The 21,750-nt window shown below is 52.2% G+C and overlaps 3 protein-coding genes across 8 annotated transcripts in view; 2 read left to right on the forward strand and 1 right to left on the reverse strand.

Annotated features, from left to right (window-relative positions):
- Positions 1 to 14,559, forward strand: part of LOC127569523 (ATP-binding cassette sub-family B member 6-like) — a 549,089-nt gene extending 534,530 nt beyond the window's left edge. The window contains exon 21 of the transcript XR_007956208.1: positions 14,530 to 14,559. The gene's annotated coding sequence lies outside the window, so the exon portion shown is untranslated. The remainder of the gene's footprint in view (positions 1 to 14,529) is intronic.
- LOC127569540 (villin-1-like) overlaps positions 1 to 21,750 on the forward strand; it is a 473,442-nt gene that overhangs the window by 61,344 nt on the left and 390,348 nt on the right. Inside the window, exon 1 of one of the 3 annotated variants that reach the window (XM_052014306.1) lies at positions 18,841 to 18,881. The exons of the other annotated variants lie outside the window; for them this stretch is intronic. The gene's annotated coding sequence lies outside the window, so the exon portion shown is untranslated. Of the gene's footprint in view, positions 1 to 18,840; positions 18,882 to 21,750 lie in introns of those variants that run through there. 3 annotated transcript variants of the gene reach the window in all.
- Positions 1 to 21,750, reverse strand: part of spega (striated muscle enriched protein kinase a) — a 192,415-nt gene that overhangs the window by 57,050 nt on the left and 113,615 nt on the right. For all 4 annotated transcript variants that reach the window (XM_052013952.1, XM_052013934.1, XM_052013962.1 and 1 more), the window contains 11 exons: positions 20,929 to 21,135; positions 18,457 to 18,580; positions 16,119 to 16,291; positions 14,251 to 14,363; positions 13,589 to 13,757; positions 10,634 to 10,733; positions 7,118 to 7,318; positions 5,438 to 5,498; positions 4,514 to 4,591; positions 1,386 to 1,558; positions 568 to 594 (listed from right to left, as the gene is read on the reverse strand). In XM_052013952.1, the coding sequence (XP_051869912.1) occupies positions 568 to 594; positions 1,386 to 1,558; positions 4,514 to 4,591; positions 5,438 to 5,498; positions 7,118 to 7,318; positions 10,634 to 10,733; positions 13,589 to 13,757; positions 14,251 to 14,363; positions 16,119 to 16,291; positions 18,457 to 18,580; positions 20,929 to 21,135 (1,426 nt within the window). The remainder of the gene's footprint in view (positions 1 to 567; positions 595 to 1,385; positions 1,559 to 4,513; positions 4,592 to 5,437; positions 5,499 to 7,117; positions 7,319 to 10,633; positions 10,734 to 13,588; positions 13,758 to 14,250; positions 14,364 to 16,118; positions 16,292 to 18,456; positions 18,581 to 20,928; positions 21,136 to 21,750) is intronic.

The raw sequence follows: 21,750 nt of genomic DNA on the forward strand, positions 1-21,750 counted from the left end.
GACCTGTACGATCGGTATGCAAGACAAGTTTTTCACTATACCTCGGTACAAGTGACAATAATAAACCAATACCAATACCTCCTATATATTGGGCTTCCCCTTTCCTTATCTTCAGCCCTGAAGAAGGGTCCTGACCCGAAACTTTGACCATCTATTTTTCTCCACAGATGCTGCCTGGCCTGCCGAGTGATATTTGGCAAGTTTTCCTAACCCCCAGAGACCTCTGTCTGTGCTGCACGATTCTTCGAAGTTTCACATGACTACTTGAATTAGAGATTCTACAAACAAAGCTTTCTTACGCTCCCCCCCAAGGGTCCGTGATAGGGTGAAAGGGTGTTGTCACAGAGGGGCTGTGGAGGCCAAGTCATTGTGTATTTGAGGCTGAGGTTGATTGGCTCTTGATCCGTAAGCAGGTCAAAGGTTACAGGGAGAAGGCAGGAGAATAGTTTGAAAATAATCAGCCACGATTGAATGGCGGAGCAGACGATGGGCTGAATGGTCTAGTTTGCTCCTATATCTCATGGGAAGTTGAGGCTAAGTAGCTCTGAGAGAGAGGAAACCACTTACCCAATGTAGGCGATGACTCCCACGGGCCTGTGGATGGAATTGGACAAAGAGTGAGCAGAATTCTCTGACAGTGGGAATGATATCCAGAGCAAAACCATTCTCAGGACAGGTTGCTGAGGTGAAGACCGAGAGGGGACACTCACATCCAGTCTGACCACTGGCTGAGACAACACCCAGTAAATGGACAAGTGACTGAGGTGTTCCTGCCTCCGAGGCAGTAGCTTGTGTGTTTGAGCCATGCCACAGGTGGAACAGAGGCCGACACCCACGCAGTCTGCACTGAGGGAGTGCTGCACTGCCACGGGTGCTGTGGGTCGGCTGTGGTGTTAACTTGAGGCCCTGCCTGTCCCCCCTCACTGACATCAAAGACTGCGAGGAAGAACAGGAGATCTCTCCGCAGTTTCCTCGTCGACACCTCTCTCTCGGGAGCAGAGGGACAACCTCACTATTGGTCAGGAGATGTTGTGTGGGTTGATCGGCCCTGCTGAGATTTCCTGACCGACCTCACTGTGAAGTGGACTGTTGGTGACAAAGCTGATGCTTTGGAAATGTCGATCAGTCTGTCTTTAAATGGACGGGGACAGAGAGGGACACACACACACACACACACACACACACGCACACGCACAGGCACAAACACACACACACACGCACACACACGCACACACACACACAGGCACAAACACACACACGTGCACACACACACACGCACACGCACACACAGGCACAAACACGCGCGTGCACACACACACACACACACAGAGGCACACACACACGCGCACACACACACACACACACAGAGTAACGGTGTTCCCTACCAGATGTCGGTGCCCTGAGAGACTGGCGTCTGATTCACGATCTCCGGCGAGACGTACTCCGGCGTTCCGAACAGACAGTACTGCGGCGTGTCCGGAGTGAACTCCCGAGCATTCCCGAAGTCACAGATCCGGATGTTCTCGCTGGCCAGGTCGGCCATGAGGATATTATCGGGCTAGAGAGCAGGGAAAGGAAGGAAGGAAGTGGAATCACACACACTGAAGAGACCATGCGGCTCATCAAGCCTGCCTAGCCCCCGTGAGAAGTCTCTGCAGTTTATCCGCTGCCCTGCTCTTTCAACGTGTAGGAATGGCTAAAAATTGCTTGAAGACAGAGGAAACAAGATCCCTCCGTTCCTCAGTACTCCCAGGTCTCTACCATTGCATATAATTTATGTTTTTCTTGTGAATGCTGCTTATCTGATGCTCTGTGCCTGTGATGCTGCTGCAAGTAAGTTTTTCATTGCACCTGTGCACACGGATGTGCAGATGACAATAAACTCGACTTTGACCCCAGCTTTAGTCATCCTCCCAAAATGCACGCGCTCACATTATTCAGGATTAACTTCCCTCTGCCATTGCTTTGCCTTCATTAGCTGGGGTGCAGAATATCGGGGCAGTGAGGTTATGGTACAACCTGATGTGTAAGGGCAAGCACGGTAGTGTAGCGGTTAGCGTAACGCTTTACAGCGCCAGAGACCCGGGTTCAATTCCGGCCGCTGTCTGTAAGGAGTTTGTACGTTCTCCCCGTGTCTGCGTGGGTTTCCTCCGGGTGCTCCGGTTTCCTCCCACATTCCAAGGACGTACGGGTTAGGAAGTTGTGGGCATGCTATGTTGGCGCCGGAAGCGTGGCAACACTTGCGGGCTGCCCCCAGAACACTCTACGCAAAGAGATGCATCTCACTGTGTGTTTCGATGTACATGTGACTAATGAAGATAAAGATATCTTATTAGTTATGCCACAGATGGAGAGCTGTGTGCAGTTGTGGTCACCACACTACAGGAAGGATTAGACTGCACTGGGGAGAGTGCAGAGGAAATTCACCAGGACATTGCCTGGGATGGAGACTTTCAGTTATGAGGACACTCAGAAGAGGCTGGGTTTGGTTTCCTCGGAGCGGAGGAGGCTGAGGGGGGACCTGATAGAGGGGTACAATATTATGAGGGGCATGGACAGGGTAGATAGTAAGAAACTTTTTGCCTTAGGTGTCCAAAACCAGAGGATGCAGGTTCAGGGTAAGGAGTAGGAGGTTCAGAGGGATCTGAGGAAGAATCTTTTCACCCAGAGGGGGGTTGGAATGTGGAACACACTGTCTGTGGGGGTGGTGGAGGCAGAGAGTCTCACAGCGTTTGAGAAGTATCTAGACCAATGCTTGACTCACCTAGGCAGAGAAGGGAATGGAGCAAGTGCTGGGGGGAAACAGGATTAGTGGAGATGGGTACTGAATGGTCAGAATAGAGATGTTGGGCTGAAGGGCCTGTTTCCCTGTTGTATGACTCTATGATCCTGAGCCTACTTGGAATTCAAATGCAGTCTGGAAACAGAGTGAACAAGATGGATAGAATAAGAGAGAGGAGAGAGAGAGAGAAGAGAGAGAGAGAGAGAGAGAGAGAGAGAGAGGAGAGAGAGAGAGAGAGAGAGAGGAGAGGAGAGAGAGGGGGAAGGAGAGAGAGAGGGAGAGACTCTGGGGAGAGAGGAGGTAGAATTAATCGTAGAGAGACAAATACAAACCTGGCGAATAGTCCCAGAAAAAGAAAGGCAGGAGTGGAGAAAAGTATTGAAACAGCAATGGGGAGAGGGGAGAGCAGGCGAGAGATGGGGAGGGGGGGTGAGGAGGGGAAGGGTGGAGTGGAATAGAGGCAGAGTGTGAGAAAGAGAGGGGGAGAGGGAGAGTGTATGTGTGAGGTAGGGAGAGTGTGTGTGCAGGGAGTGGGGGAGTGTGTGTGCAGGGAGTGGGGGAGTGTGTGTGCAGGGAGGGGGGAGTGTGTGTGCAGGGAGCGGGGGGGAGTGTGTGTGCAGGGAGTGGGGGAGTGTGTGTGCAGGGAGTGGGGGGGGAGTGTGTGTGCAGGGAGGGGGGAGTGTGTGTGCAGGGAGGGGGGAGTGTGTGTGTAGGGAGTGGGGGGGAGTGTGTGTGCAGGGAGGGGGGAGTGTGTGTGCAGGGAGTGGGGGGGAGTGTGTGTGAGGGGGGAGTGTGTGAGGGGGGAGAGTGTGTGCAGATGGGAAAGGGCGAGAGAATGAGGGAGTGCAAGAGAGAGGGTGTGAGGTAGAGCAAGAATGAGTACAGGAGAAGCACGGAGAGCTAGAGCAGGACAGGAGCAGAGAAGAAAGTGAGAGGGAGATGGAGGGAGTGGGAGGGAGATGGAGAGAGCGGGAGGGAGATGGAGAGAGGGGGAGGGAGATGGAGGGAGCGGGAGGGAGATGGAGAGAGCGGGAGGGAGATGGAGAGAGGGGGAGGGAGGTGGAGGGAGTGGGGGGGAGGGAGGGAGCGGGAGGGAGACGGAGGGGGGGAGGGAGCGGGAGGGAGACGGAGGGAGGGGGAGGGAGATGGAGGGAGCGGGAGGGAGATGGAGAGAGGGGGAGGGAGGTGGAGGGAGTGGGAGGGAGATGGAGGGAGCGGGAGGGAGATGGAGAGAGGGGGAGGGAGATGGAGAGAGGGGGAGGGAGGTGGAGGGAGTGGGGGGGAGGGAGGGAGCGGGAGGGAGACGGAGGGGGGGGAGGGAGCGGGAGGGAGACGGAGGGAGGGGAGGGAGATGGAGGGAGAGGGAGATGGAGAGAGGGGGAGGGAGATGGAGGGAGATGGAGGGAATGGGAGGGGGAGGGAGCGGGAGGGAGACGGAGGGAGGGGGAGGGAGATGGAGGGAGCGGGAGGGAGATGGAGGGAGGGGGAGGGAGACGGAGGGAGGGGGAGGGAGACGGAGAGGGAACAAGTGAGTGCGGGAGTTGGGCAAAGGTTTGGGGAATTGAAGGGTGTTTGAAAGGACAGGATTAGAAATTCTCGAACGATCCGCAGGAACAGTAAGGCTGCTTCCCGTCACCAGTACAACTGAGAGTTAGCAGAGCCCACAAGCCGTGTATTCAGAAGGTGCCTGGTTCTAAGTGCGGGCTTTCGGGACAGAAACGGAGGGATTACCTTGATGTCCAGGTGAAGGATGTTGTTCTGGTGCAGGTAGCTGATGCCCTCCAGGATCTGTCGGATGTAGAGCCTCACCTGGGGAAGAAGGCTACGTCAGTGCTGCAGACAATCAGGCTACCGTACCTCCCCTGGACCCACCATCACCCAGGCACACCTGCCAAGGAGCACCAGTCCATCAGGGTCTCCTCGGACCAAGACACAAGATGGAGTGCCTCCTCGGTCGGTTCAAATCCCACTCTGGAAGGGCAGGCGCAGTAGTGTAGCGGTTAGTGTAACGCTTTACAGCACCAGTGACCTGGGTTCAATTCCGGCCGCTGTCTGTAAGGAGTTTGTACGTTCTCCCCGTGTCTGTGTGGGTTTCCTCCGGGTGCTCCGGTTTCCTCCCACATTCCAAAGACGTACAGGTTAGGAAGTTGTGGGCATGCTATGTTGGCGCCGGAAGTATGGCGACACTTGCGGGCTGTCCCCAAAACACTCTACCCAAAAGATGCATTTCACTGTGTGTTTCGATGTACATGTGACTAATAAAGAAATCTTATTTCTGAATAACTCTGGAAGTTCAATCCCAGCTGTCTACCAGAGGGATAGAATCTGCCATCTTTACCCAGCCCAGCCTATACGTAACTCCAGGCCAAGACCAATGTGAAATGGCCCCAGAAGACGCTCAGTTGATGGGGGACAAGGAATACCCTATAAACGATGGCATGGTGTTCCGTCCAAGGGTTGGATCTCAGTGATGTGACCTGCTGTGTAGGCAAGGGGCTGCATTACCTCCAGTTGAACCCCAGCCACGGAGCAGTGAATAGCTCTTCCCAGGACACACACCAGGCAACCACCACACCTGAGCAAGGTGAGGCCAGGTTCCCACCCCTGGGTACGTCCCGTGGCGACTCGGCTCATGCACACGGTCTCACCACTCACCTCGGTTTCCAAAACAACAGGCTTCCTGATCAACCGATCGAACAGTTCCTCCTGAGCACAGCTGCGGGTCAGAGTCAAGGGTAGAGGACATTCACCAGGGTGGAGAGTTTTGGTTATGAGGAGAGACCAGAGATGCTGGGTCTGTTCTCCCTGGAGCGCAGGGGGTTCAGAGGGGACATGACTGTGGTACATAACATTCCGAATGGTGTGGATAGGGTAGGCTGCAGGCATCTATTCCCTATACTTACATGGACAGGGAAGGTTTAGAGGGATTTGTACTACCTCAATGCTTGTAGTGAATTGATCCGTACGATCGGTATGCAAGACAAGTTTTTCACTGGACCTCGGTACATGTGACAGTAATAAACTAATTCCAATTCCAATTCCATGCTGACCAAGTTTCCCATCTAAGCTAGTCCCAGTTGCCCATGTTTGGCCCATATCCCTCTAAACCTTTCCTATCCATGTACCTGTCCAACTAGCTTTTAAATTGTGTCCAATGAAAAAGTCCCAACCTGCTCAACCTCCCTGCATCATTCAGCCCCTCGAGTCCCGGCAACATCCTCGTAAATCTCCTCTGCACTCTTTCCAGCTTAATGGCATCTTTCCTATAGCAGGGCGACTGAAACTGAACACAATACTCCAAGTGCGGCCTCACCAACTATATTTCCTTATTTCAAAACAAAAAGGAATCAGCCAGGGTGTGTGTCGTGTTTGACCCCAGGGGCATCTCGTCGTCGATGCTGGAGCCCTCCTGTACATCTGCTCCTGCGGCCTCTCTACATTTCACACTACGAGAGGTAGAGTCACGCAGCACGGAAACAGGCCCTTCGGCCCAACTGCTCCATGTGACAAAGACGCCCACCTAAGCTTGTTCCATTTGCCTGCGTTTGGCCCATATCCCTCTGAACCTTTCCCATCCATGTACCCGTCCAAGTGTCTTTGAAATGTTGTTAATGTGCCTGCCTCACCCACTTCCTCTGGCTGCTCATTCCACATACCCACCACCCTCTGTGTGAAGAAGTTGCCCCTCAGGTCCCCTTTAAATCTCTTCCCTCTCACCTTAAACCCGTGCCCTCTAACTCTTGATTCTCCAACCCTGGGAAAAGAGTGCATTCACCCAATCAATGCCCCTCGTGATTTTATACACCTTTAAAAGGTCACCCCTCAGTCTCCTACGCTCCAGGGAATAAAGTCCTCAGCTGTCCAACCTCTCCCTGTCACTCAGGCCCTCGTGTCCTGGCAACATTGATGACAAACAGTGGGTTTAAGAGTTATGTTCACCCCAATGTGGCAACAGAGGCCTGTGTAAAGGCTTCAGCCAAGGTCGTCGACACTTGGCCATGGTTGTGGCCTCAAAGAAGTATAGAACGGCTGTGGTCTTCCTGAAGACCATGCGGGTGGTGTTCCTGGGCCTGAGTGAGGGGCTCACTGTGGGCCGGACCTTCCTGGAGGTCTTACTCTCCGGTGTCCCACACTTCACTCCTGGTGAAATCCTCCTCCCCCACCCGCACCTTCTGCCGGGGGAGGCAAGTTCAGGGATCAGCCTCACTGGGAATGGGGAGCACCCACGTTAGCTCACATAGGTGGTGATCTCTCGACCCACCCCGGGTCTGAGCTCGAGCTGACAGAACCCTCCCCAGCCCTGGCTCTGGTGACAGGTCCACACTGGAAGGATACAGTTCTAGGATAATGGTGACGCTGTTCTTCTTCTCGAACGCATCGTGGAAGTAGACGACTCTCTCGTGGTCGAGCTGGGACAGGATCTCGAGCTCCCGAATCGCGTCCTCCCGAGGAGTGGCGCGGAAGGAGATCAGCTTGGCTGCATAGTCGAGGTTACTACTCTTCTCTGTGACTTGCTTCACGCAGGAAAACGCACCGCTTACGGAGAAGGGAGGAACAGATGCTAGTTAAATGCAGTGCACTTAAAGATATACAACCTATGAGAGCGAATGAACAGGCTGCAGAGCTTTCCTCTAGAATAGAGATGGAAGGGAGATCTGACTGAGGGCATTATGATTACAAAAGGATCAGAGCTGCACCTTATCTTCAGACTGGGCACATTACAGCCTTCCAGACTCAACACTGAATGCAAAAATCTCAGGTCATCAGTGTTCCACTTTACACCTCGCAGTCCCAGACTTCAGATTTCATTTCTTCCCCCAAGTTCGATCAGAAAACGTTGCCCTGAAATGTTAATTGAAAAGCAAAAAAAACCTGCAGATGATAAGAATCTGAAATAAAGACAGACAATGCAGGTAACACTCAGCGGGTCAGGCAGCGTCTGTAGAGAGAGAACCTTGGCCATGCTTCAGGCCTGTTCTGATTCTCCACAGATGCTGCCTGACCTGCTGAGTATTTTCAGCCTTTTCTGTTTTTATTTCAGATTCCCAGTATCTGCAGCGTTATGCTTTTGGTTCCGCACACCTCAGACACACCTTTTGTTATTTGGGAGCCACCAGCACCTGTGTCATTCAATCCCTCGTGATCTCCTTCCCGTCACCGACCCCTCCCTACTGTCCTCTCTGCCCCTCTCCCCACCTTTCTCTATGTCTCAAAGCCCTAACCCTAACCCCGGCTGAAACATCAACTGTCCCTCTCCCCCCACGGATCCCGCTGAGTCCCTCCAGCATCTTATTTGTTGCTCCAGATCCCACCCTCTGTAGTCTCATGTGTCCTCACGAGGATGTTCCCTGGACTGGAGGGTTTGAGTTACCAGGAGAGATTGGTGAGGCTGGGTCTATTCTCCCTGGGGCAGAGGAGGCTGAGGGTTGACATCATGAAGGTATATAAAATTATGAGAGGCATAGAGAGAGGGTAGATAGTCCATGTTTCCCACGGTAGGTCTGTCTAAAACTAGAGGACATGGGGTTAAGGTGAGAGGGAGAAGGTTTAAAGGGGACCTGAGGGGCAAACGTTTCACACAAAGGGTAGTTGGTGTCTGGAATGAGCTGCCAGAGCAGGAGGCGGAGGCAGGAACAGGAACAACATTCAAGAGGCATCTGGGCAGGTACTTGAATGAGCAGGGCAGAGAGGGATGCGGAATTAATGTAGGCAGGTGGGATTGGTATAGGTAGGCATGGTGGTCGGCATAGGCATGGTGGGCTGAAGGGCCTGTATCTGTACTGTACAGCTGGAGAACTCAGATTGGGCGGCTGGTGGTTGACACGGTGCGGTGATGGGCCTGTTTTCCCACCCTCATGAGGGACTGAGTGAGGCAGAAGGTGGTGGTTCTGGCTGGGCTCAACGATGTGGAAGATCTGAGCACAATGATCAGCTGGAGCAGAGGAGTTACCTCAGGGCTCTGGGGCCAGATTTGTTCTCACCCGGCGTCACAAGAAACAGATTGAACATGGAACACAGAGCAGTACAGCACAGTACGGGCCCTTCAGCCCACGATGTTGTGCTGACCTATGTAAACCTCATGCATGATCAATCTAACCATTCCCTCCTACACAGCCCATACACCTCCATTTTTCTTACATCCGTGTGCCTATCTCAGAGTCTTTTAAATGTCCCTCTACCACCACCCCTGGTAGTGTGTTCCAGGCACCCACCACTCTCTGTGTAAAAAAACCCACCTCTGACATCTCCCCTAAACTTTGCTCCTCTGACCTTAAACAGATGCCCTCTGGTATTGGCCATTGCCGCCCTGGGGGAAAGGTGCTGGCTTTCCACTCTATCTATGCCCCTCATAATCTCATACACCTCTATCAAGTCACCTCTCATCCTCTGTTTCTCCAAAGAGAAAAGCCCTAGCTTGCTCAACCTTATCCTCATAAGACATGTTCTCCAATCCTGGCAACATCCTGGTAAATCTCCTCTGCACCCTCTCTAAAGCTTCCACATCCTTCCTATGATGAGGTGACCAGAACTGAACACAATACTCCGTGTGGTCTAACCAGAGTTCTATAGAGCTGCAACATCACCTCGTGGCTCTTGAACTCAGTACCCTGACTAATGAAGGCCAACACACCATACTCCTTCTTAACCACCATATCAACTTGCACTGCAACTGGACGGTTGCGATTGGACGGTTCTTCCCAGATTTCAATTTGTGGGATCTTCCTATGTGCGAACCAGCTTCCCTGCTTCCCACACTGCAACAGTGGCCACAGTGACCACTCTTTCTGTGCTGTTCAGTGGCCACCAAGTGCTTTGGGATGTGCTGAGGGTGTAAAAGGTGGGTCTAGAGAAGGTGGAACACACACCCACAGGGAGTGGCTGAGCTGAAACAGCGGATCAAACTCGAGGGAGAGGTGTTGGGGGCTGTGAGGAGGTCCATGGGGAGAAAAATATCTGTTATAGAGCCATACAGCACGGAAACAGGCCCTTCAGGCCAACTCGTCCATGCCCACCAAGATGCCCATCTAAGCTAGTCCCATTTGCCTGCATTTGGCCCGTATCCCTCTAAACCTTTCCTATCCATGTACTTGTCCAAATGTCTTTTAAATGTTGTTATTGTACCTGCCTCAACCACTTCCTCTGGCAGCTCGTTCCATACACTCACTGCCCTCTGTGTGAAAAAGTTGCCCCTCAGGTCCCCTTTAAATCTTTCCCCTCTCACCCTAAACCTATGCCCTCTAGTTCTTGGTTCCCCAACCCTGGGAAAAAGACTGTGTGCATTCACCCTATCTATGCCCCTCATGATTTAATACATCACGATAAGACCACCCTCATTCTCTTATGCTCTAATAAAGTCCCAGCCTGGCCAACCTCTCCCTATAACCCAGGTCCTCGAGTCCCGGCAACATCCTCGTAAATCTTTTCCGCACTCTTTCCAGCTTCGTGGCATCTTTCCTATGGCAGGGCGACCAAAACGGAAATCTATTCCTTCCTCCTTGTTTGTCCAATTCCCTCCAAAAGCTCCTGTTGAATCTGCTTCCACTACCCCTTCAGACATCATCCCCACAACTCGTCAGGGAGCAAGCTCAACCATCCGTCCAACATGCGATACCTCCCACAAGAAGAGCTCAGGAGCAGGTACTGGACACTCAGCCCCTTGACCTTGCTCTGCTGTCCAGTGAGATCATTCCTTCAACATTTTCCTGGTTGACCCTTCGACTCACTGTATCCCGACAATCTCCCTCACCACTGAAAGAATCTGATGACTGAGGCTTGTTAGTATTAAACCATCTCCATTAGTCTGCAGCACAGATCTGCACCTTAAGTCTCCCCCTAGTGTTGGACACTCACCGGCCTATCTCTTGGTGCACATCATAGTAGTCAGTCAGCAGTCTCATCTTACGCAAGATTGTCTCCTCATCGTCCATTTGCTCGTCACTCTCTGATTTTCCTGGAAAAGAGGAAGCCGTCAGGAATGTCTGTGACCCGACACTGCTGTCATCAGATCAATCATTCTTAACCCTGACTGATCTCACTGACCAACACAGGAAACCCCGTCCCCATCCTGAAAACTCCAAACAACAACTTGCATTGCTGTGGCACCTGATCAAATAAGGTATGACAACGGGTTGGAAGCAGCTCAGAGAAGGTTTATTGGACCAGTATCTTGGATGGGTGAGTTACCTTATGAGGAAAGAGTCATAGACTCAAAGGCACAGAGACAGACCCTCTGGCCAAACAACGTGATGACCATCGACCAATGGGTCCTGTAAATCAATCCATTCACAACAATTATATAGGAAATTTTTTTTTGTACTCAAACCACATTTTCTTCACCTTCCCCCGATTCCTACCCCTCACCTACACTTTAGGGACAAGTTACAGTGGGCAATTAACCCACCAACCCGCACGTCTTCGGGATGTTGGAGGAAGAGCACCCAGGGGAAGCCCACGTGGTCACCCCCTTCTCCTCCCCTACCTGGCACAACATGCCCATCATCCTCCACCCCTCCTCGTCCACCGACCACCTCAGACCCCTGCCTCACCCCTCCACCTCTCCTCTTTGTACCGGCCACCTCCCCCTCTCTGCTCTCAGTCCTGATGCAGGGTCTCGACCCGAAATGTCATCAATTCCTTTCCTCCTACAGATGCTGCTCGACCCGCTGAGTTCCTCTGTGTTTGTTGTAGTTATCGCTCTGCTTAGTTACAGTAATTACAATATTTGATCAGGGTGATTGCCATGTCTGGTCATGGTCCTCACTGAACCTGATCATCACTGTCCTTGGTTTCCTGTGTGCCTGGTCATGGCTCTCACGGTGTCCAGTGATGTCCCCACTGTCCACAGCCCATGTCAGAATGTTTCCGGACCAACAAACCATCTGCCGGAGGAACTCAGTGGGTCGAGCAGCATCTGTGGGAGGGAAGGAACTGCCGACGCTTCGGGTCGATCCTCTGCACGAGAATGGAGAGGGAAGGTAGTCAGTATAAAGAGGAGAGGGAGGGGTGAGACAGGGGCCAGTGGGTGAACGGTGGACTGGAGGGGGGGGTGATGGGCATGAGGAGTCAGGTGGGGGGAGGGAAGGGGTGGAGTTGGGAGAGAGGCAGGTAGGTGACAGGTGGAGGGAGACAAGGATGGAATAAAGGCAGATGGGGCGAGGTGGGGGAGGGAACTGGAATTGGAATTGGTTTATTATTGTCACTTGTACCGAGGTACAGTGAAAAACTTGTCTTGCATACCGATCGTACAGGTCGATTCATTACACAGTGCATTGAGGCAGCACAAGGTAAAATAACAGAATGCAGAATAAAGTGTCACAGTTACAGAGAAAGTGCAGTGCAGGCAGACAATAGGTGAAAGGCCATAACGAGGTAGATTGTGACGTCAAGGGTCCATCTTATCGTACTAGGGGACCGGGTGAAGGTGGAGACGGCTGCAGGAGGGAGATAAGCAGGAACACAAAGGGCTCCCAGTGCTGGGCTCTGATAAGTTAGGAGGTGAGAACGGGAAACATTATGGGAGAGGTGTAGGGTAGATTCGGACTGATCACAAGACAAAGGAGCAGAAGTAGGCCATTCGGCCCATCGACTCCGCTCCATGAGCTAAGCTAAACTATTCTCCCATCTAGCCCCAATTCCTGGCCTTTTCCCCACATCCCTTGATACCCTGACTAATTAGATACCTATCAAGCTCGTCAAACACCCCCAATGATCAGGCCTCCACAGCTGTACGTGGCAACGAATTCCATAGATCCATGACTCTCTGGCTAAAGAAAATTCTCCTCATTTCTGTTCTAAACGGGCACCCTCTAATTCTAAGACTGTGCTCTCCAGTCCTGGACTCACCCACCAAGGGAAACAGCTTGGCCACATCTACTCTGTCCAGTCCTTTCAACATTCGAAATGTTTCTATGAGGTCCCCTCTCATTCTTCTGTACTCCAGTGAGGTTTATTATTGTCACCTGCACTGAGATACAGTGAAAGCTTTTGTCTGCTTCCATCCATACAGATTAGTCCATACACAAGCACTTCAAGGTAGTAAAAAGGAAAACCGAAAGCAGAATATAGTGTAAGAAACAATCTGCTGGAGGAACTCAGCGGGTCGAGCAGCATCTGTGGGGGGAAAAGGAATTGTCGACGTTTTGGGTCAAAACCCGGCATCAGGACTGAGAGTGGAGAGAGGGAGGTGGCCGGTATTGGGGGGGTGGTGGGGGGGAGCAGCGAGACAGGGGTCCGAGGTGATTGGCGGACTGAGGAGGGGTGGGAGGTGACAGGTAGGTAGTGCCGGGTAGGGGAGGGGAGCAGGGGTGGAGTTGGGAGACGGTGGCAGGTGGGGATGAGAGATGGAGGCAGACAGAGAGAGAGGGGACAAAAAAGAGAGGCAGTTGCAGTAAGGCAGGGACAGAATAAAGTGTCAGTGACAGAGGAAGTGCAGTGCAGGCAGACAATAAGGTGCAAGGTCATAACGAGGTAGATTGTGAGGTCAAGAGTCCATCTTATTGTACTGGGGAACTGTTCAATAGTCTGATAACAGTGGGCTAGAAGCTGTCTTTGAGCCTGGTGGTATGTGCCCTCGAGCTTTTGTGATGGGGCTGAGGATCTGGTGGGTGAGATGTGTGGGTGGTAGATGGATGGAACTGTAGGGGGGGGGGGGAAAGGGGACAAAAATGGTGACGGGGGGCTGGAGAGGACACAGGAAAGGGAACAAAGGCGGGAGGACCGGAGGTGGATCAGATTCCAGCTTGCAGCAATCACACTTTCCTGTGTCTCAGGATGTTTCCCTGCGGGTGGGCTGTGCCCCAGTCCTACCCTTCTGCACGGTCAGCTCCGCCTTGCACGAAACCTCTCCGGCCAGGTTCCTGGCCGTGCAGGTGTAGACTCCGCTGTCAGACGCGGTGGTGTTCAGGATCACCAGAGAACACTCGCTGTCATCATACACAAACGACAGGTGGTTGCTCTCCACCAACTTGGTGTCATCCTGCAAAGGGAACGAGAGAGAAACGTGGTGAGTCATTGGCCGGAAGGTCAGCGTAGGCAGGGCTGAGAACGGCTCAGGTGTCGCCCAGAGGGTCAATGTAGGCGGGGCTGTGGTGGTCAGTCAATATGGGTGGCTAGAGAAGCTGTCAGTCATTGGAAGGGCAGGTCAAAGTGGGTTGGACTAAGAGCTGGTCAATAATTGGCTGGTGGGATCAAAAGTCAGCAGGCATTGGCTGGAAGTTCTGTGTGGGTGGGTCTGAGAGGTGGTCAGTCATTGGTTAGAGGTCCAGTGTGAGTGGGGCTGAGATGGTGGGCCATTGGCTAGGGGTCTAGTGAGGGTGGGACTGAGAAGTGGTCAGTCATTGGCTAGAGGTCCAGTGTGATGTTATGGACATGTCATTGACCTTCAAGCATTGCCCTTTGGTTCCCAGGTTGGCCGTACCCACCCCCTCGCTCTCACTCTGACGTGGCTCCATCGGGTTAATGGGACTTACTTTGTACCAGTGAATATCTGGCAGTGGCTTCCCTTCCACCACCACAGCGAGCCTGGCTGTCTCCTCTGGCCTCACCACCATGTCTTCCATGATCGATTCGAACCGTGGTGCCTCTGAAAGACAAGTGCATGCGTTAGACTGTCTGTTGGAACTTGGAGCTCCACCAAGATCCGAAAATAAAAACAGGAAACACTGGAAACACTCAGCAGGTCAGGCAGCATCTGTGGGAGGAGAAACAGTGATAATGTTAAGAAACAAACTGCTGGAGGAACTCAGAAGGTCGGGCAGCATCTGTGGAGGGAAATGGACAGTTGACGTTTCGGGTTTATATGAAGGGTCTCGACCCGAAACATCGACTGTCCATTTCCCTCCATAGATGCTGCCTGACCTGCTGAGTCCCTCCAGCCTCTTGTGTGTTGCTCCAGATTCCAGCATCTGCAATCTCCTGTGTCTCCAAACTGCTGGAGGAACTCAGTGGGTCGAGCAGCATCTGTGGAGGCAGATGGATATTCGATGTTTTGGCTCAGGATCAACCCTCTGCCCCTACAGTTGCTACTCGACCTGCTGAGTTCCTTCAGCTGCTCTCCCCTCCTCCCCCTCACCTGCCTATCACCATCTCTTACCTGCATCTACCTATCACCACCTTGTGCCCACCCCGCCTCCCCTCTTTTGTCCATCTATCACTGCTCTGCTTTTCCCTCCTATATATTGGGCTTCCCTTTTCCCTATCTTCAATACTGAAGAAGGGTCCTGACCCGTAACGTTGACCGCCTGCTTTTCTCCACGGATGCTGCCTGGCCTGCTGAGTTCCTCCAGCATCATCGTGTTTTTCGTCTAGATTCCAGCATCTGCAGTCCTTTATTTCTCCTCCAGTAGTTTGTTTGTTGCTCCAGATTTCAGCATCTGCAGCCTCTTGTGTCTCTAACATTAAGGTCATTTCAGGTTCTTTGGATGAAGGGACTTTGACCTGAAGTGTTAGCTCTGTTTCTCTTCCCGCAGTTGCAACCTGACCTGCTGGGTATTTCCATCATTTTCGGTTTTTATTTTAGATTTTCCAGCATCTGCAGGTTTTGTTATGTCTGCCCAGAGTCCAGCGCTCATCCCGCCTGAAGGAGACAACTCCAGCTGCCCACCCCTTGCCGTAAGCACTGGCACTTCGAACACAGAACAGTACAGCACAGGAACAGGCCCTTCGGCCCACAATGTTGTGCCGAACTAATCAAACTAGTAATTAAATGCCCAACTGAACTAATCCCTTCTGCGTACAGAATGTCCACATCCCTCCATTCCCTGCTACGCTCTAAGGAATAAAGGTCTAACCTGCTCAACCTCTCCCTATAACTCAGGGCCTCGAGTCCGGTCCACATCCTCCTAAATCTTCTCTGTGCTCTTTCCAGTTTAATGAGGTCTCTCCTATAACAGGGCGACCAAAACCGAACACAATACTCCAAGTGCAGCTTCACCAACGTCACGTACACCTGCCACATAATGTCTCAACTCCAACACTTGATGTCCTGACTGACGAAGGCCAGTGTGCCAAAAGCCTTCTCCACCACCCTGTCTACCTGTGATGCCACTTTCAGGGAACCTTGTATTCCTGGGTCCCTCTGTCCCACAACACTCCCAAGGACCCTTCCGTTCACTGTGGAAGTCCTACCCTGGTTTGACTTCCCAAAACACAACACCTTGCACTTATCCAGATTGAATGCTGTTTGTCAAACCTCCGCCCACTTACCAGCTGATCAAGACCCCACTACAGTCCTCCTGAGTTCGTCAGGAAGATCACATGGTAGGCAGATTGGGTGACCATCCCCCCCCCACCCCCTCCACCATTGGGAGGCCCAGCAATGGACAGAGCTGCTCCTCACCTGCCAGGTGGAGGAGGATACGGCAGGTGTCCTCCCCGTGCTGGTTGCTGGCCGAGACCACCAGCTCCCCCACATCAGCCCTGCTGACCTTCACGATCTTCAGCATGTGCTGGTCATCATCGCTCATACTCAGCTCGTACACCCGGGGTCTGTTGGTCAGTTCCACTCCATTCCTGCCACCAGTTAACCGGGAGAGGGAGGGAGAGAGGGAGGGAAGGGGAGAGAGAGAGAGAGGGAGTGAGGGGGACAGAGGGGAGGAGGGAGAGAGGGTGGGAGGGGAGAAGGGAGAAAAGGAGAAGGAGAGAGGGAGAGAAGGAGGGAGAAAGAGGGAGGGAGGGAAAGAGGGGGAGAGGGAGGGAGAGGGAGAGAGAGAGAAGGAGAGAGAGAGGGAGGGAGAGGAGGAGGGAGAAAGGAGAAAGAGAGGGAAGAGGGAGGGAGGATGGAGAGAGGGCAGGGGAGAAGGGAGAGGGAGAAGGGGAGAGGATGAGAGGGAGGGAGGGGAGGGGGGGAGAGAAGGAGGGAGGGAGAGGGAGAGAGAAAGAGGGGCAGGAGGGAGGGGAAGAGGGAGGGAAGGGGAGAGGGAGAGGGAGAAAGGGGAAGAGGGGGAGGGAGGGAAGGGGAGAGAGGTGGGGGAAGAGGGAGGGAGGCAGAGGGAAAGGAATGGAGGGAAAGAGGGGGAGAGGAGAGGGAGAGAGAAGGATAGAGAGAGAAAAAAAGTGAGAGGGAGAGAGAGGGAGAGAGGGAGATGGAGGGGAGGAGAGAGAGGAGAAAGAGAGAGGGAGATGGAGGGTGGGAGGCAAAGAGAGACACACAACTCAGTAACACTTCCTTGATAACTCTCCATGGAGAAGACCAGAGTTTGGCCGTAGCATCAGAACCACATTGCTGGGAGTTGACCCACACTGGGATCAGACCAGGAGATCTCAGCAGATCTGCTCCCGACACCCCGGCTTTCCCTCTGCTACCTCCAGACACTACGGTTCCACCACTCTCCAGTCGGACGAACCTTCCACACTCACTGCCCCACCACCTCTCCTCTGCCCAACGACATTGGCTCCAGGGCCAAGGGCAGGTGAGGGTGCAGGCAGCTGGCAACAGGGAGCTGGGATGATGCTCCCCCTGGCTAGAGGGTCGAGAACCAGGGGGTCAGAGACTGAAAACAAGGGGTTGGCCGCAGGACGGAGATGAGGAGAAACTTCTTCTCCCAGAGTTGGTGAACTTTTTGCATTCTCTGCTCCTGGGGGATTGTGGGGCCTCTGTAGCTGAGTGTACTCAAGGGAGGAATTTTTGGATGTTAAGGGGTGTGGGGTCACTGCAGGAAAATGGCTCTGGGGTAAAAGATCAGCGTCGCTTTTGACAGCCAGAACCCAAAAATGAAAACAGTGGGAAGCACGGGGACGGAGAAGATCAGGAAGTGTGCAGAAGAGGTTCACCAGGATGCTGCCTGGATTCGAGGGCATGAGCTATAAGGAGAGGTTGGACAAATTTGGGTTGTTTTCTCTGGAGTGTCGGAGGCTGAGGGGAAACCTGATAGAGGTTTATAGGATTATGAGAAGCACAGATAAAGTATACAGTCAGAGTCCTTTCCTAGGGTTGAAACGTCGAATACCAGAGGACATGCACAAGGTGAGAGGGGGTAAGTTCAAAGGAGATGTGTGGGGCAGTGGGACAAGTTTTTTACACTGAGAGTGGTGGGTGCCTGGAATACGCTGCCAGGGCTGGTGGTGGAGGCAGATATGATAGAGGTGTTTAAGATACTTTTGGATAGACACATGAATATGCAGGGAATGGAGGGATACTGATGACACACAGGCAGAATAGATTAATTTGGTATCATGTTCGGCACAGACATTGTGGGCCAAAGGGTCCCTATGTTGTATTGTTCTATGTTTTAAATTCTATATTATACGTTCTATGTTTACCTACTCATGGTTGATGAGGGTTGCTGAAGTTTAAAGGAGATGTGCGGGGCAAGTTTTTTTTTACACAGAGAGTGGTGGGTGTCTAGAATGTGCTGCCAGGGGTGGTGCTGGAGGCAGATACGATACGAGGTGTTTAAGAAGTCTTAGGCACATCAATATGCAGAGAATGGAGGGAGATGAACATTGCACAGGCAGACGGATTGGTTTAATTAAGTGTCATTAGTTAAATTAGCTCGGCATAACATTGTGGGTCGAAGGGCCTGTTCCTGTGCTGTACCGTTCTATGTCCTACGTGGAGGTTGAGGTGAAACGTTGGAATGCTGCAGGAGGGGTTGGAAGTTGGAGGGAGAGCTTGGGATGCCTGTTGGGGTTGCTCCCTTCCCTCTATGGCTCGTCGGACGTATGGTCTCGGTTACCTGGTCCAGGTGACATCTGCCTGCACGTAGTTCAGCGTACAGATAATACAGGTGCTCTGGTTCTCCACAGCAAACACAACGTCTGGCTTATCTATGATGCAGGGAGCCTCCTCCAGATAGGGGCCTGTGGGAAGGTAAATCGGTTTATTATTGTCACTTGTACCGAGGTACAGTGAAAAACTTGTCTTGCATACCGATCGTACAGATCAATGCATTACAACAGCGTATTGAGGTAGTACAGGGTAAAAACAATAAAAGAATGCAGAATGAAGTGTTACAGTTACAGAGAAAGTGCAGTGCAGGCAGACAATAAGGTGCAAGATCATAACGAGGTAGATTGTGAGGTCAAGAGTCCGTCTTATTGTACTAGGGAACCATTCAATAGTCTTATAACAGCGGGATAGAAGCTGTCCTTGAGCCTGGTGGTACGTGCTTTCAGGCTTTTGTATCTTCTGCCCAATGGGAGGGGGGAGAAGAGAGAATGTCCGGGGTGGGTGGGGTCTTTGATTATGCTGGCTGCTTCACCGAAGCAGCGAGAAGTGTAGACAGAGTCCAAGGAGGGGAGGCTGGTTTCTGTGACGTGCTGGGCTGTGTCCACAACTCTCTGCAGTTTCTTGTGGTCCTGGGCAGAGCAGTTGCCGTACCAAGCCGTGATGCATCCAGACAGGATGCTTTCTATGGTGCATCAATAAAAATTGGTGAGGGTCAAAGGTGACATGCCAAATTTCTTTCGCCTCCTGTGGGAGTAGAGGCACTGGTGAGCTTTCTTGGTCGTGGCATCAACGTGGGTGGACGAGGACAGGCTATTGGTGACGTTCAGGGAAGGAACCATGAGCTGGTGGACACCGGTGGGGCCTGCGATCGGTGGGCAGCTTTCTCCCTTCTGAGATTTGTGGGTTCGTGACCCCACCCGATGAAACTCCCTCGTCTCCCTGCTGCCATTTCCGCTCCAGCTTCCTCCAACGCTTCCCCCATCCCCCCACATCCCCTCTGCCCCATCCACACGTCCACTCTCCCCAGGAACACTTCCCTATTCTCCTCAACCAATCCCTGTGGGAGTCAGTTACCCATCTCAACCACTCTTTGTCAAACAAAGTCCTTCTCAATTCCTGATTTATTGGAGGCTGTCTTAGACTGGTGGTGTCCTGAGCTTGCTACATGAAAGTATCTTCATTAGTGATCTTAAGGAGGTCCAACAAGTCAATCACCTTCATCACGGGCACAACGGTCCCCACCATCTAGGATCATCAAGAGACAGTGCCTCAAGAAGGCGGCATCCAGCACTAAGGACCCTCACCATCCGGGACATGCCCTCTTCTCATTACTACCATCGGGGAGGAGGTACAGGAGCCTGAAGACCCACACTCAACGATTCAGGAACAGCTTCTTCCCCTCCGCCATCAGATTTCTGAACAGTCCATGAACCCATGAACACTACCTTATTATTCCTTTTTTTTGCACCATTTTGTAATTTATAGTAATTTTATGTTCTTTGCACTGTACTGCTGTTGCAAAACATCAAATTACATGACATTAGTCAGTGATAATAAACCTGATTCTGATTCCACCCTCAGACCAGCTTGCGAAAGGCAAGAACCCAACCCAATTCAATCTTTCTTATTGGGAACAACCTCCAGGAATTTCTGAATATCCATTTTAAAACATGGAGACCAGAACTGTACATAATCCATGTCTGGTCTCACCGGGGTTCCATGTAAGCTTAACAGATCCTTCAAAATCAAATGAAACTGTAGTCCTGATGCAGGGTTTCGACCTAAAACGTGACAATTCCTTTCCTCCCACAGATGCTGCTCGACCGGCTGAGTTCCTCCAGCAGATTGTGAGTTGCTCCAGACTCCAGCATCTGCCGTCTCTTGTGTATCCTCTGTAAAAATGATCTTTGGGGAACTGGCGCAGAAGAGGAGTTGAGGCCAGCACAGATCAACCATGATCATATTAAATGGCAGGGCAGGCTTGAGGGGCCGAGTGGCCTACTCCTGCTCCTATCTTCTTGTGTTAACAGATCTTTGTTCCCTTCAGTTCCATGCCTTTAGCTATGAACCCCATATGCACATATGGCGTAGTTAGCAGAGATGCTGCGTCACAGCTCCAGAGACCCCGGTTCGATCCTGACCTCAGGTCCTGTCTGTGTGGAGTTTGCACGTTCTCCCTGTGACCACACAGGTTTCCCCTGGGTGCTCCGGTTTCCTCCCACATCCCAACGACGTGCAGGTCGGTGGGTTAATTGGCCACTGTAAATTGTCTCTAGTGTTCAGGTGAGGGGTAGAGTCTGGGGGAGAGTTGATGGGAAGGTGGGATGGTTCTAATAGACTTAATGGGCCAAAGTATCATCTGTCTATATTGAATGGAAAATGGTTTACTTTTTCGATTAAATTGGCTCTTTCCTACTGCCACCCCCTCTCTTCGACAATCACCTCCTCTCTACCTCCCTCAGCTGAAGCCACCCTTTACCTCTGTCCAGTAGTTTGGCAGGCTCCGATACTGGGGACGGTTTGCTGCAGCTTTTGGACGTCGCGCTCTGGATCCTAAACAGGTACTGGATGCCTTTGTTCAGTGACTGAATAGTGAAGGTGGTGTCCCTGATGTTGGTTTTCAGGATGTGCCACTGAGCTGTTCCCAGCACCTGGCTTTGAATGACGTATGTCAGGGTGGTAGGATCTGGAGAGAGACAGAGACTGTTGGTAGCTGGTAGCACAGCAACCTTCCCGTAGCGGTTAGTGTAACGCTATTACAACGCCAGCGACCCAGGTTCAATTCCCGCCGCTGTCTGTAAGGAGGTTGTACGTTCTTCCCGTGTCTGCGTGGGTTTCCTCCGGGTGCTCCGGTTTCCTCCCACATTCCAAAGACGTACGGGTTAGGAAGTTGTGGGTATGCTATGTTGGCGCCGGAAGCGTGGCGACACTTGTGGGCTGCCCCCAGAACACTCTACGCAAAAGGTACATTTCACTGTGTGTTTCGATGTACATGTGACTAATAAAGAAATCTTATGTAACAGAGTCATTCAAACAGCCCCTCTGGTCTACTGTGTCCATGCCAATCACCAAGTACCATCTATACTAATCCCATTTACCATTGGACTGTACCCCTCTCTGCCTTGGTGATTCAATGCTTGTCCAGATACTTCTGAAATGTTGTGAGACTCTCTGCCTCCACCACCCCCTCAGGCAGTGCGATCCACATTCCAACCCCTCCCTGGGCGAAAAGATTCCAACGCATGAATGATAGAGAAATGGAGGGCTATGTGGGAGGGACGGGTTAGATAGATCTTAGAGC

Source organism: Pristis pectinata, chromosome 1, assembly GCF_009764475.1.
Source record: "Pristis pectinata isolate sPriPec2 chromosome 1, sPriPec2.1.pri, whole genome shotgun sequence".
In the NCBI taxonomy this organism is placed as follows: Eukaryota; Metazoa; Chordata; class Chondrichthyes; order Rhinopristiformes; family Pristidae; genus Pristis; species Pristis pectinata.